The following is a 14,567-nucleotide window of genomic DNA, read 5'->3' on the forward strand; positions in this document are numbered from 1 at the left end:
TCCTCCCCTACGACTTTCTGGGGACCTTGCACTAATTTGACCATGTAACGTAACTTTATGGTTTTTGTCTTGCTTCCCTGTGGCAACACTCACACCCCTTTGCTGCTTTGTCTTCCTGTACCGAGCCCAGCGCCCAGCTCAGAGCCCTCCTCTCTTTCCTAGGTGCTCTTTTCAGCCCCACGGCCTTAACCACTATCCAGGTGCTAACGGTGTCCAAATTTCTATCTTCCCTCACACGTCTTGTTTCTTCCACATAGGGTCTCCTAGATTTCTCACAGACATCTCAAACCTAACATTCAAGATACAGCCTTTGACCTTCACCCCAAAAGCCTATAAATAGCACTCCCATGCAGCCGACACTCATGCCAGGACACCTGAGTAATTCTTGGTCTCTTTTTTTCCCTCTCCTCCCTCCACACCGAATCCTGTAGTAAATCCTGTCAGTACTATCTTTAAAATATATCTTGACTCGGCCTGGTTTTCTGCTGTTACTTCCACCAGGAAAATGTGTCATCATCTCTTGCCTGGGCTATTAAAATACCCTCTTCACTTGTCTTCCCTCTCCTACCTCCGCCCTTTATCACCTAGTAGGCAGAGGGGTCTTTTACAACCATAAATCAGGTCATATCTCTTTCCTTCTCAAAAAACACTCTGGTGTCTTCTCTTTGTGCTGAGAACAAGCTTGAACCACTTTCTAGGGCCTGTGAGGCCCTTCACAACCTGACTATGGCTCCTGCCCCTTCCTCTCTTGTGGCTGAACCCCCCACCCTCCAGAAGCCGCACTGACCTACACTACATATTACTTCACTCGTTACTGCTTCCAGGCCTTGGTTCTGTCAGGATGGCTCACCCTCTGAACACCCATACAAAAGCAATCCTCCCTCTCTCCATCCCCTCCCTCCTCATCACTATCACATCCCCTTATGTAGTTCCTCCACAGCACTTAACCACTTTCTGAAATCACCTCGCTCATTTCCTGCCTTGCATATTCCACAAGAGTAAATTTTCCTGAAGGCAGGCTCTTTGTCTTGTCCTCTGCTGAATTTATGGCTGCGGATCTAGGTGTGTCACCCTATAGGAGCTTTGTAATATGTTGAATGAATTAAAAATAAATGAATGATCAATATTATCCTAAAGAGAGCATTCTTCCTTAGAAATACACCCACTTAGTTTTTCAAATGCTTCCAGGTCACTAGAAAAAGATGTAAGTGCTCAATGTCAACCTTGTGTCTTTTTTTCTTTCTTCGTATATATATATATATATATTTTTTTTTGTCTCTGCCTCATCACTTGGGAGTGACAACACCTTGATACTGCTTCTGTATAATAATGAGTGGGGCAGGTGTTCTTTTGTCCTCCTGGTAGAATGGAAGATTGAGGACCCACGGCACCAAATATCATCTCCAAAGGAGATCTCGATTCCTACCCATCTCTGTCTGTCAGGCTAATCTTGAGAGTTGGGGAGAGGCTGTATCTCAAAGTGCTGAGTAAACTGTGCAGAGGAGACACACTCGAAGTGCTTTTATCAAAGTTCTGCCTTGTTCAGACTAAAGACTGAATCCCATCTTCTAACACACCTCAACATGTCAATAACCATTCTAAACTTAGATATTGCAGTATTCTTATTCTTTAAGGCAAAGTATCTGTAAAATGTTAAATTTTAAAAGTAGGAAAAAAATTTTCAATATGTAAATCTCATTATTTTCTGCTCTGAGTGAAGCATTAGTAAAAACTTTTATTATACTAAATATTTCTTTAGTTAGAGAAATAGAAGTTTATTTCTATTTAAAATAAGGCATGACATAAAATGTGTTAAATATATACTGTAATATACTTGTATTTCAATAGAACAGAATGGTCATTTACATTTTCAGAGTAGATTATAAGTATTTTATATAAGTATATATTGTATTACATTAATTATACTACTATGGTACTGTCTTACAGTGAGCAATAAAAGAAAGAGGATTTGGAGAAAGAGAGTGAGAATGAGAGAGAGAGAGAGAAAGAGAGAGAGAGAGAGGCATCAATTTGTTGTTCTACTTATTTATGCATTCATTGGTTGATTCTTGTATATGCCCTGACCAGGAATCGAACCTACCACCTTGGCATATTGAGAAGACACTCTAACCAACTGAGCTACCTACCCAGTTAGAGCTCATATACATTTTAAGGGGAAAAAATCAAGGGAAAAAAATGTGTTCTTTCTAAATTTTATCTTTTTTGTTTTTTTGGTAGCAGTCAAGATGTTGCCAAAAGCTGTATCTTAAGTGAAACATACTGTCTTTGTCAGCTCACATGGGAGGCTGAGTGGAAGCAGCAGCCTAGAGCTCACTTCTAGTTGAGGGAAGAAGAGAACATTAGGTAGCAGCTGCCTCTGTTGCGACCCCCCCCAACCCCCCCACCCCCCCGCCCTCAGCGGCATTTCCTTCTCTCTGCTGCCTCTTTCTGTAGGTGCTGGGAAAGCATGTTATCCCGGGTATCACTAGCTCTGCAGGGAGATGTTAGGAGTGTGAGCTAGTCTTAGAACCAAAGATCTTAGATCATAAATGTAAAAAACAAGGAAATTTAAAAGCAAACATCAGCTTTCCATAACTTTCAAAATCATCCTTCCGTAAAGTCTCTATGTGGTCTTTTCTTTTTTTTTCTCCCTAAAGAAAACTTGGATGCACACACAGAAACTGGTAAAGGAAGGGAAACATTTGGAGAAATCTAATTCCCACTTAACTTTGTCCTTCTGGATTGGCAGTGTAAGGTGAAACTCTCAAAATGCCTAAAGTATTTCAATGGTTGCAAAAATACAGGACTTAAATGTGTACAAAATTCCTTCTCCTTCCTTTTGGACTCTTAAAATGGCAGAGAAATATGTGTGTAGTTGTATAGACATATATATGTGTTATGTTTTTCATTTAAATTCTGTGTAGTCACCTTAAAATATTGGCCTTAGGGCATTCACTTATAAAACAAATTGTTTTGAAATGAGAAAACCATTAAGGTTGATGATTAATTTATGGTGGGCTTTTGTGATATTTAGTTTGAGGTCATGTGTTTAGCATATGACACATACATTTGAATCAAAGCTCCTATGTTTCGAAACACACAAAAACCAGTGCCTGACGTCTTGTGCCCTTGTGGTGCTCCATGGAAGAATTCCATCTGACATCAGTGGCTATGGTACTTCTATATCCATTACCTTGAATTTAATCCAAATTTTGACAAGGACTTCTGAGAGATTTCTAAAATTTTTAAAAAAACTACAACGTTCAAGGAAATAGTAGATAGAGTTTTAAAATCCACTTTGGAAACATGGCCTGAAGAGGAACAGACGATTTGGTTTCTTGCTAAGTGGGAAGTGCTCATCCAGTGCCCTGAGCCCCAGACTCAAATGCCCTGCCGTTGATAGGGAAGGCAGGTTCAGAGATCCTATCTAACACTGCCTGCATTTCTTTACTGGACCCTTAGAGACTAGAAGGACCCTTTGTGATTTGGGGATAATCGTTACATAAAACTCATTTTCCTCGGAGAAGCTCAGATAACTCTTTGTTCTATATTTTCACCCCCAAAGGCACATGAGGTGGTACATACGGCCCCAGGGCTGATTCCCTGATGTAGCTTGGGGTAAGAGTTTGTTCTTGGACTCAGAAGAGGAACCAATACAAGGAGTGGCTCTCCTGGGCTCCATAAAGGCAGGTGCATCCTCCCATGTTCCTCTCAGAGCTCTTTTAGCCCCCTTCAGTGTGCTAGTTCCTCCCAGAGAAAGCCATGGCATCCCCTAAAGCTTTGGGGCAGTTGAGCTTGGCCAAATCTTACAGAGAGGAGATCAAACCTGGTTTCTGGAGCCCTCAAGGGGCCTCTTAACTATCAAGTGGTTGGAATAAGGTCTGTGGGAAGAAAAACTTATTGGGTTGTTGTTGTTACTATTATTATACATTACCTTAATATTATATATTATGTACTACCTAAATACTTCCAGAATATTGTGACATTTTTAAGGAATCATCTTATTTTATAGATAAGGAAATCAAGAACCATAAGGGTTGAACAACTTGCCCCTTTATAAACAGTTTTGATACTGCATTGTGTTTGCATGTGAGAGGGAGACTATGAATATGGATAAATGAATGCAAGGCTAAATAGATGAAGAAATCAGAGCAGAAAGAATGACTTGGCCTGATCTATAGATGCTCAGTCTCCAGAGCTATCTATCTTCTATCAAGGCGCCGTTTAGTATACAGTTGGATTGTTTCTCTTTCCATTTAGCTTTTCCATTGTTATGACTTAAATTATGTAAACATTAAAAAGAAGCATAAACCTATACCCCCAAAGAGTTAAACATTTTTCTAAAGCTTTGAATGTTTGAATATTGTAAATACATGCTTTATTTGTCAAAAGTGGCCCGCTGTCATAAATAAAAATGCAAGTGCATGTAAAATTCCATTGAGTATCATTATTCTAAAAATGTTCCCAGCATCTGAATCGCCCCTCTGTTCTCTGCAATGGCTCACATATGTGCACACCACCAACAGGCAGTGGCAGAACAGAGGAGCAATTCACACAGAGATGCATTAGGAATTTGTAGATTCCATTGGGGGACGTGGACTGGATGAGGAATTCCAATTTGAACAGTGTCCAACAAAGAGGGCTAGGACACGGCCTCAATGATAGTGAAGTTAAGGGTCCATGATTCCAAATTGGAGTTGAAGAAACCTACCTCCCATAATGTGACTGCAAAATTGCTACAGGCAGGGCAATCAGCTCAATAAACAAGACTAATTAAAGCCAGAGCCATATCAAGTTTAAATGCCAGACAATGTGACCTTTAGATTTCAGTAAAGGTCATGTTCAAACCAGAAAAACTTGATTAGGTGACTTTTCAAAGTTATTGCCCAACTCAGTTTTATGCATGAATTGTACTCCCTGTCTACCTTATGATTTTCAGTATTGCTTTCATCCCTCTCTGCTGTTTCCCCAGCTCTGCACTTCTCTCCCCAGGAGTGTACACATACCTTCCCTTTAGCCCTGGAGATACACACTAAGTCTTCTTAACATTCTCCACCCATGACACCATCAACATATTTTTATTTTTAATCATGCAGACTGGAGGAAATTTCCCCCAGTGGAAAACTATATTGAGTATCAGTACAAGAGAGCCCTTTCTTCTCCCTGTCATTAGGGGCAGTGTCAATATTTCTATTTTCAAGGTTTCAAACTTGGCTTTATAAGACTCTCCCTCCCCAATGAAATTCTTGGCACAGGAGAATCATTTGCTCATCTTTGATGAGTTGATTTTGAGAAAAGGAAGAAACAATCAACAACAAATCCCTTAACTCCTAAAGCAAGTTTTTAAATTATCCTGGGCATTAAGTTACTGCTGCTTTGAGGTGAATATTAAATTTCTAGAAAAGAAACTGATTTGAAGAACTGAAATTATTTTAAATATTTTGAAATTTAAAGCTGGAAAAATACACTAAGTGAAATGTTACAGCGATCTGAGTGCTTGTTTTCTAGCATCTTCTAAATTATTTTCTCATCCTCCTGATATTTGTACTGGTAATTGTTACTGTCTCTCTTTTCAGTGGGTGTCAGCGAGAAGTGACTGAGTCATATGACAATGGCCAGTCAATAATCAATACATATTATCAATATCTGGGCTGTCTGTCCATAGCTTAGAAGAAGGACTCTAAAATTTTCATTGACACTCTGGCAACACAACAGAGGTATTTAAGAGTTACTAAACCATTGCCTGTACCCTACATAATTCTTTCCAGAAGGTACTTGTGTTTGTGGTAGTTGGAGCCTTAGGGTTATATCTTAATTTTATTTAAAAGCCAGAAATAAAGGGACATTGAGCAGCTGCTAATCATCACTTTGACTTCTACCTTATTTTAAAACTCAGTCATTCCTTGGTTTCATCATTTAGTAGAATCTTTGGTATACCATTCCTTGGAAAATTCTTAAGAAGATAATTCTTTTCACAGTAAATTCAATTTGCTTTTCATTGTCCCCAAAGTAAAAAAGAAAAAAAAAAAAGAAGCATAAAATCACTTATAGAAAACTGTAACTTACTTCTACAGTCTTCTCAAAGAGTGACGGACTTAATTGACACAAACAAAGGGAGAAATAAGGATTAAAGCTTTTCTTATTAAGATGTGTGGGGGAGAGGGAAGGAGAGGTAGTCTACAGGACTCTTTTGTCTCTAAGAGCACTATCTTTTCAAATATTATACTTCAACTTATAAAACATAGGAAATATAACAAATGGTTTCCTTATCACTACTCTACTTGGCACTTCTGTCACTTATTAGCTGCGTGACCTCAGCAAGTCATTGAATCTCAGGCTTAGCCTTCTCATCTTTGATTTGGTGCAAGAATGCCTACTTCACAGGGTTATTCTAAGAAATTAATAGAATTATGTCTATAAAACATTTTAATGAAATCTAACATACTAAATAAAATAGTAGTAGTAGTAGTAGTAGTAGTAGTAGTAGTAGTAGTCATAGTATGCATTACTCTGCCAAATCAAGTATATTGCAGCGTGAATAAAAACAGAGAATAAGAATCTGTGTAGGCAGGAGATTTGGAATGAGACCAATTAAAATATTAGGGTAAGCCACCAAATTGAGGAATGGCAAGGGAGAGAAAATTGAACGAGAAGCCTTAGACATCTGGGTACTTGTGCAGATTGTGTGGGCCTCTTAGGAATCTTAAAATCAGGATATTTTCTTTCTTCTCCTTGAGAGACTGTGATTGAATCAATGTAGGGAAAAACACTTTGCCAGCCACGTAGCCATGTGTTTGCATTGAGTGGCTGCTGGAAGAAAGTCTATGGAGAAGTTAGCGCAGTCCATCTAGCTCCGCCCAACTCTGAGATGAGAGATGGACTCTGGAGTCAAACCTTGGTTTGAGTTGCTTCTGGCTGCATGGTTTTTTGACAAATCATGTATCCTCTTGAGCCTCAATTTCCTTATCTGTAAACTGGAGGAAGTTGATGCTAATAGAATCAGATAAGATAATGAATGAAAAGTGCCTGCCCTGTAATAACCTTAATAAATTTTACTTATTATTTAATTATTAACTATAATAGTTTTAAGATGAATCGAAGCAAAGATTTACTAATGAGAAAATGAATGATGCTGATAGTGTTCTTGCTTTTTTCTTCCTTTTAAAAAGTAAAAAATTCAATAAATGATTAGTAAAATGATGTGATTATGTATGATTTAAAGGAGTTGAAATTAACCACTCTGCAAGGTTATGGTCTAAGTAAAACCTTCACCAAACCAGTTAAGTTCACATATACAAGTACTGTGGAGAGTCTTAAACTTGACCATTTCCTGTTTAAATGAAAGGAGTGTCTGGTCTAGAATCCCTTTGTGGGCCAAAAGGAAGCTGTAAGCAATCTAAATAGTTGTTCTTTTTTGAGAGAGTGGAGATAAGCCAGTAGGGGTAGGACTTAACCTATGGTCTTATGAAATTGATGTATATAGTTACAAATGGCAGGTCCAGAATTTGCTTTCTGGTTTGCTCATTGTCTTCTAGTGCAAGGGCTCCCTCTGCAGGTTCCAGCAACCCTCAGATTCCACGTGGGGAGCTAAGGCCAGCTATGCAAGTACCCGCTGCAATTCTTTGTATTTGTGAATGTCACCGTGCCCACTGACAACAAAACTGAAAAGGTCCCGGTGAACACACTTCTTTGGTACCACTGGTGCTGCACTGTGGCAAAGCCGGTGCTGCCAAGCTGCAGAGTCCTGACCACACGTCTCTTACACACGCTCCCCTGATGTTGTAGCCTAGCACGTGGTTCATGGAACAAAAGACAGGATGCATTTTTAAGGCCCCACCATAGTAGAGAGACGCCGCCTCTGTGGATTCACACGACTCATTAAGTGCCTGTTATTCCCATCTATTGAAAAGTATGGTACGCATACCCCAAGGAATGACCTTAATACCATGTTATTGACCAACTCTGACATCTGCAGGCTATGTTAAGATGATTTAAAGCCTATCAAATCATAAAAGCCTATATCAGATTACGTTCACATTGATCAAAGGATACAAAAAATATTTTTATAGGTAAGCCATTGCTATCTGTCAACAATTATATGAATAAAAATTGACTACTTGGTTGAGGTAAACATCGCAGTACCACATATAACATGGGATCATACCCCCATAAAGTTCATTTGCTAGAGTTCATGTGTAAAAAGGGCCACAAAGTGTCCACAGGGTCAGCTATACTATTGCATTTAGCCTTAAGACATTTTAAAATGGTGATGGGCAGGGAGAACTAAGAGAGAAAAAGAATAACAGTAACAAACTTGATGAGAGCGGTCTGAAGTAAACGGCAACTTATTTGAACTATTTTTCCCACTTTCCCATCTCAGTGTATGCGTGCGTGCATGCATGCATGCACGTGTGTGTGTGTGTTAGTATGATAGATACTAATTAAGAAGGCAGTTTTGACTAAAACCATAATAAGGAAAGTATCATGAATCAGACTGTCAAATTCTTTGTTAAAAGAAACAGCACTTTATAAAAAAAATCTTCATCTGCTTTCTTACCATGTGCTTAGTTTTTTTAAATTATGTAATGTTTTGTACATACCAAGAATATATGAAACACATGGAAGTTATATCAGCGATAATTGAATCTGCCAGGGCGTTCCTCCTCCCCTTTGCCCACCCTTCTATCTTTAACATCTCATACTCTTTTCCTTATCAAGGATGAACATCACAGCAACTTTCCTCTCCCTCACTTGTGAGATATGTATTAGGTATTGCTCATTGATTTAAAAGATATATTATTAGAACATTATGAACATTATTAAGTGTATACAAAAGCAGAAACACTAGTAAGTTCCTCTTTACCCATCACACTTCTTCAACAATTACCAACATGTGGTCAGTCTTTATCTGCATTCCCCATTCTCTTCTCCTCACACTGCTTATCTCAGCAGATCCCAGACATCACTCATGTAAAGCTTTAGCATTTGTCTCTCTAATGTAAGAGCTCTTCTTTAAAAAATATAACTGTAATACCATTAGCAAACAAACCTAAAAAATATTAATAAAAATTCCATAGAATCATCCTATTTTGAACATTAAAATTCCCCAGTTTGTCTTGTAAATTTATTACAGTCGGTTTGTTTGAACTGGGATCTAAATGATGCCCATACACTGCATTTGAATTCACATCTCTTTAAAATCAAAGGCTACAGGTCTTCTCTTTTTTCTTTGCACTTTATTTGTGGATAGGTTGTTTGTTCTTGAGAATTTTGCTGATGGTATCCTTATGGTATTGGTTAACATGTTTTTCCATCCTTTGTTATTTTTCTGTTTTGTTTTATAAACTGGTAGTTAGACCTAGACACCTGCTCAGATACAGGTTCAGTTTTTCTTAGCTAGCATCCTTCACAGGTGGGGCCATTGTAGTCCCATTTCATCACACCAGGTGTCTGACCTCATCATGGAAGGGTGGAGATAAACAGAAGCACAAGAGAGGGATCCGTGGCATCTGGGGTCGGATGAAGGGCGACCAGGCAAAGAGGACAATTATTTTTGATAAAATATTTCATGGTTCTGGATAAAATCTACTTCACTATATTTGCTATTTAAATGTATTGTGCTTCGCTGGAGGGGCTCAAAAGGTAGCAAGTGTGTGAATCAGTCATGTGTAGTCGGAGACCCTCACTTGGTGAACTTATAGACACTCCTTTTAAAGGGCTTCAGAGTGCTCCAGAAAAGAGAGATGATAAAAATCTATGTAATGCAAGCCAAGTTCATGTTCTCTACTGGGAACTCTTGATGATCGGAGAGATCAGTTAAGCTGAGAGAAATGTGGGGCCGCTGGAAGTTGGGGGTCAGAGGAGAGATGTTGAAGAGATACTTAGTACCTGTGGTCTCAAAAGCAGTTAAGTAGTAAAAGGAACATATGGAGACTGGAGATCAGAGTCATAAAGGTGGTATGTAAGCAAAAGTAGAGTGTGTAATTATAAAAATAGAGATTAAAAGAATTAAGTCAGTAATAAAACATAGTTTAAAATGTTTCCTCGCTCTTTTAAGGCCTTGTTTTCTCTGGAAACAAGACTTTGTAAGCAAAAAGTAAAGGATGGGCTGTTTTTCTAGGTAAACAATTTCATCATTTCTTAGAGTCCATGATTTTGCACTGCTTAAAGCTGTAAGCTATTTAATTGTTGTCGGCAGCCGTCCGTCTCGAGAGACGATGGTGTAGCTTCTTAAGAGTCTATCTGCACCGCCGAGAATGGCTGTGCAGTCCGACTCGGGAGTGACACGGTATCTGTCTCCTCCCATGTTGAATCGACACCTTACGATGACGCTGGAGTGTCCTCTCCAGTGAAGCTGAAGCTAGAGAGCCTGGGCAGGGTGATATGGAGGGTCTGCTGTTGCCCATGCAGCAGACCCCCCCTCTCTTCGCAGCTGAAGGGTCCAAGGGAAAGACAGAGTCAATACAGCTTGGCTTCAGGTGCGCCGCAGGAGTTGCCGGTGTTGACTACAACGTCAAACCGCCTTAGGGACTCCGGCTCCGGATTTTCTGTCGGGGTTTACTCCCTTAGCCTTTCCCCTGAAGAGGTATGCCGCAAGGCAGCGGAGTTTTTTTGGAATCAGAGTTTTCCTTCTCTGATGTGCCCTGACTGGGAATCGAACCAGCGACACTTAGCTCGCAGGCCGATGCTCAATCCACTGAGCCAAACCAGCCAGGGAAGCTATTTAATATTTATCTCCTAACAGGACATGGACAAAATAAGACCCAGAGCAAAGAGCTTAGGAGATCTAAGTTCAAAGTCTGGTTCTGGTCTTTTTTTTTTTTCTTAATAACTTTTTTTGAGACATTTAATATAACATAGAAACCACCCATTTCAAGTGTACAATTCAATGATTGTTTAGTAAATGTACTAAGTTGTACAGCTGTTACCATAAATCAGTTTTTGAACATTTCTTTCTTCCAGTAAGATCCCTCATGCCCATGTATAGTTAATCCTATTCCTGGCCCCAAGGCAACCACTGATTTACTATCTCTACAGATTTGTCTTTTCTGGACATTTTATATAGATGAACTCAAACAGTGTGTGTTCTCAAGAATCTGGCTTCTTTTACTGCAAATAATGTTCTCGGAGTTCATCCACATCAAAACATGCACCTTTAGTTCATCTCTTTTTATTGCTGCATTTCCCACATTTTGTCTATGCATTTATTGTACGAGTTGATGGACATTTAGGTTGTTTCCATTTGGGGCTATTATGAATAATACTGCTAAGAGCATTAGTCTGTAAGTCTTAGTATGGACATGTTTCAATTTTCCTTGGGTGTATACCTAGGAGTGAAATTACTAGGTCATAATGTAAATTTGTGTTGAACTTTTAAAGGAATTAATGGCCAAACTGTTTTTCCAAAGTGGCTGCACCAACAAGGTATAAGGATTCCTATTTCTCCACATTCTTCTAGCGCTGCCTCTTCACAGCTGTGCAGCCTTGGGCAAACTTTAGTTTCCTGCTTAGCAAAATAGGTGGGGTGGAGAGTTAACATTTACTGAGTGCCTACTCTATGCTAGAGTCTGGGATAGGAGCACCACATACTTTGTCTCACTTCATTGTCCTCCCCATGAAATGTAAATATGACTTTCTACGTAGCTGATGAATTTACTGAGGTTCAGAGGAGTTAGGTAAATTAGTCATCACTATAATACAGGATGGTTGTAAATGCTAAATTATACCAAGTAACATATGAACGTGCCTAGTAAAGTGCTGGACGTGTAGAAAGTGGTTAATGAAGAGATTTTTATTTTTCTGTTTCTTCCCATCATCATTCACATCTTAAATCAGTCTAACCACAGGGCTCAACTTGTCCTAATCAGGTCCCGCCTCTTTTCTCATGATAGTTACCTGTTATGAAACTATCACACTTTGGAGAATCTGCAAAGCCTTTGTAGAATTTATCCTGCAGTCACAACCACTCCAGTGGCAATCCCCAACCCAAGGTGCATATTCTTGGCTGCATAAATACTAAGCAACTAGTCCAGGATGGGTTATATCTTTTCATAGTTACTTTAATTCATGCCTCTTTTCTCAATAGTGGTAATTATTTTTCCAAATTCCAGAGAAGGGAGTTCCAAAGAAAAAGTGTATATAAAAGTTGCCAAGAAGTTAATTGACTTGGTTGCTTGAGATGGACCCAGTTGGCATGAAGATCGAATAAATGGAAATAAGAAATGAAAATAAAGGGAGGCGATACTCCCTTTGTCAAGTTTAAGAAAGTGATGTGGGATAAAAGGACTCAATAGCTTAGTCAAATTCAAGGGTGTGGAGTATTAAAATATATTTTTGAATATGTAAATTTATATGAAATATTTTAAATATTTTAATGTTTTAAATGTACAACAGACAGTGTTTTAAAACATTAGCAACTTGTCCTTCATTGTCTTTTCAGGGAGAGCCCGGCATCAGAGGACCTCCAGGTGCCCCTGGGCCTCGGGGCATGGGAACCCAAGGGCCAAAGGTGAGTCCTCAGGGCTGTGCTCTGTGTGAGGCTCAGGTACCATCAGTGAGCAATTAACTTCATAGTAAGTGCTCATTCTGGTGTTTCCTTGTTTTTTCTTGATTACTGATGAGAAGTCTTCTTTTCTCATATCATGTGAACTGTCAGTATATAGGACATTTAAGTTTATAAAGCTATTCTCTCTCCCCAAAGAAATTAGTAAGCCAGTGTCTCTTTAAAAACTGGTTGCAAAGTGCTCAAAGTATTTCTAGGTTCCTTAGAGGCTATGCCATCATTAGGAAGCACATCTTTACTTTGGCCAGAGGTGCGTCAGGTGGCCTTTTAACTGGATACCAGCTAATGGATTTATTTTGTCATATGTGAATAATACACTGTCAGGGCTTCATTGTGAGGGTCTCGGTTTATTATCTCCATGGAAAGTAAGAGAAACTTCCTTTGTCTCCCTTTGCTCTCATTTCTATTTCTCTTCCTTTTGCCACCTCCAGTTTGGTGATTATTCATCCTTTTGTTCTTTTAATCCCGTGTTTCTCAAGAAGGGAGATTTTGTCCTCTCCACCCAATGTCTGGAACCATTTGTAGGGTTCACAACTGGAGGATTGCTGCTGACATCTAGTGGGTAGAGGCCAGGGGGGCTGCTAAGTATCCTACAGTGCACGAGACACCTCTCATCATAAATAATTACCCAGCTCAAAATGTCAATAATGCTGAGGCTGAGAAGTCCATTTTTATTTTTCATTCACTTGCCCTGCAAGTTTTTGTTTTTTTTTAATTTGCTCAAAAAGTAAGGAAAAGAAATATCAGGTATGTTTATAGGGAAAACAAATGTTAATGAGCCAACCATCACAAAGTCAAAATTTAAATGGAGGTGTTCATGCCCAAAAATGCACAGAAGTGAATTAGAATCCTGTTACCTAAGAGGAAAGGGAAGAGACTTTACGAGTCAAAGTTACTGAGGATCTCAGGATTACTAAGATTCTTTATCTTTTATTTGTTCATCAACTCCATTTGGGCAGTGAGCTATTTCTTAACCTCATGTGTCACTTTATGTGGGTGAAGATTGCCCCAAAATGTTAGTATTGAGTATCACTGGGTGATGTGAAGATGGGTCTATTTTTTCTTCAGTGTCATCTTTATTTCTTTTATTTCTTTGTTTATTGTTTGCAATGAGCAGGTATTCCTCTTATTATCAGAAAAAATAGTTTTTTTTTTCATACTGGAAAGAAAAAGTCTGACTTACAGAGTAACCTATATTATCCCAGCATTTCTACAAGTTTATTCCATCAAATGTTAATTTGGGAACTTCTGGGGTAGTTAAACTAATCTCTCTATTTCAGGACTTCCTACAGGCTTTAATATTAATATTTTCATATGTGCTAGAGATCTCCAAGGAGAGGCACATACTGTGGTGGATAACATTTTCCAATCTCATTTGACCACAGAAGTTTTTCCTCAGGAAATATGGGGTTCACTTGTGCTATAAGAAATACTTACTGGGAAACCATGTACTTTTTGCTTCATTTGCATATTTTCTTAAAAATTCAACACTGATCCACATACTATCCACTGAATCTTTAACTGCAGCCCTGGTGAATTAGCACTCCATATTGAAATGCAGCAATAGATTAAAGGCTACGTAGATTGTGTGTGAGTGGTCTTTATACCCCTGGTGTTCTAGGGGTTGTTGGCAGGGCAGCTAAAGGAGCCCAAGCTGACAAGGCTCCTGGCCAACACTTCTGCTTACACCGAGCAGCTCTGCCTTAAGTCTTTATTTATATTTGGATTATATGTAATATTTTTGCAAAAGATTCTGTGGTTTAAAATTTTTGGAAAACCACTGCTTTATATAAAATATGACATAGCTGATGTGCAGCATGGATGAAGGTCCTAATCAGACTGAAGTAAGAACAAAGCTAAGAGCAATAATCCATTATTTCTCCCTAAATCTTCTTACACTTGTCTGATTTCTCTCCATCTTCCCGCAGGGTGATATTGGGCAGAAAGGCTTGCCTGGCTCTTCTGGCCCCCCTGGCTATGGATTACAAGGAATTAAAGTAAGTGA

At 39.0% G+C, this 14,567-nt stretch overlaps 2 protein-coding genes across 2 annotated transcripts in view; one reads left to right on the top strand and one right to left on the bottom strand.

Annotated features, from left to right (window-relative positions):
• The window catches only part of MIOS (meiosis regulator for oocyte development), a 180,423-nt gene that overhangs the window by 130,247 nt on the left and 35,609 nt on the right, over window positions 1–14,567 (bottom strand). The gene's annotated exons all lie outside the window — the stretch shown is intronic.
• COL28A1 (collagen type XXVIII alpha 1 chain) overlaps window positions 1–14,567 on the top strand; it is a 147,946-nt gene that overhangs the window by 82,081 nt on the left and 51,298 nt on the right. The window contains exons 26-27 of the mRNA XM_090287205.1: window positions 12,440–12,508; window positions 14,491–14,559. Of these exons, the coding sequence (XP_090143331.1) occupies window positions 12,440–12,508; window positions 14,491–14,559 (138 nt within the window). The remainder of the gene's footprint in view (window positions 1–12,439; window positions 12,509–14,490; window positions 14,560–14,567) is intronic.

This window comes from Furipterus horrens, unplaced genomic scaffold (genome assembly GCF_987537825.1).
Source record: "Furipterus horrens unplaced genomic scaffold, mFurHor1.1.pri manual_scaffold_9, whole genome shotgun sequence".
Lineage (NCBI taxonomy): Eukaryota > Metazoa > Chordata > Mammalia > Chiroptera > Furipteridae > Furipterus > Furipterus horrens.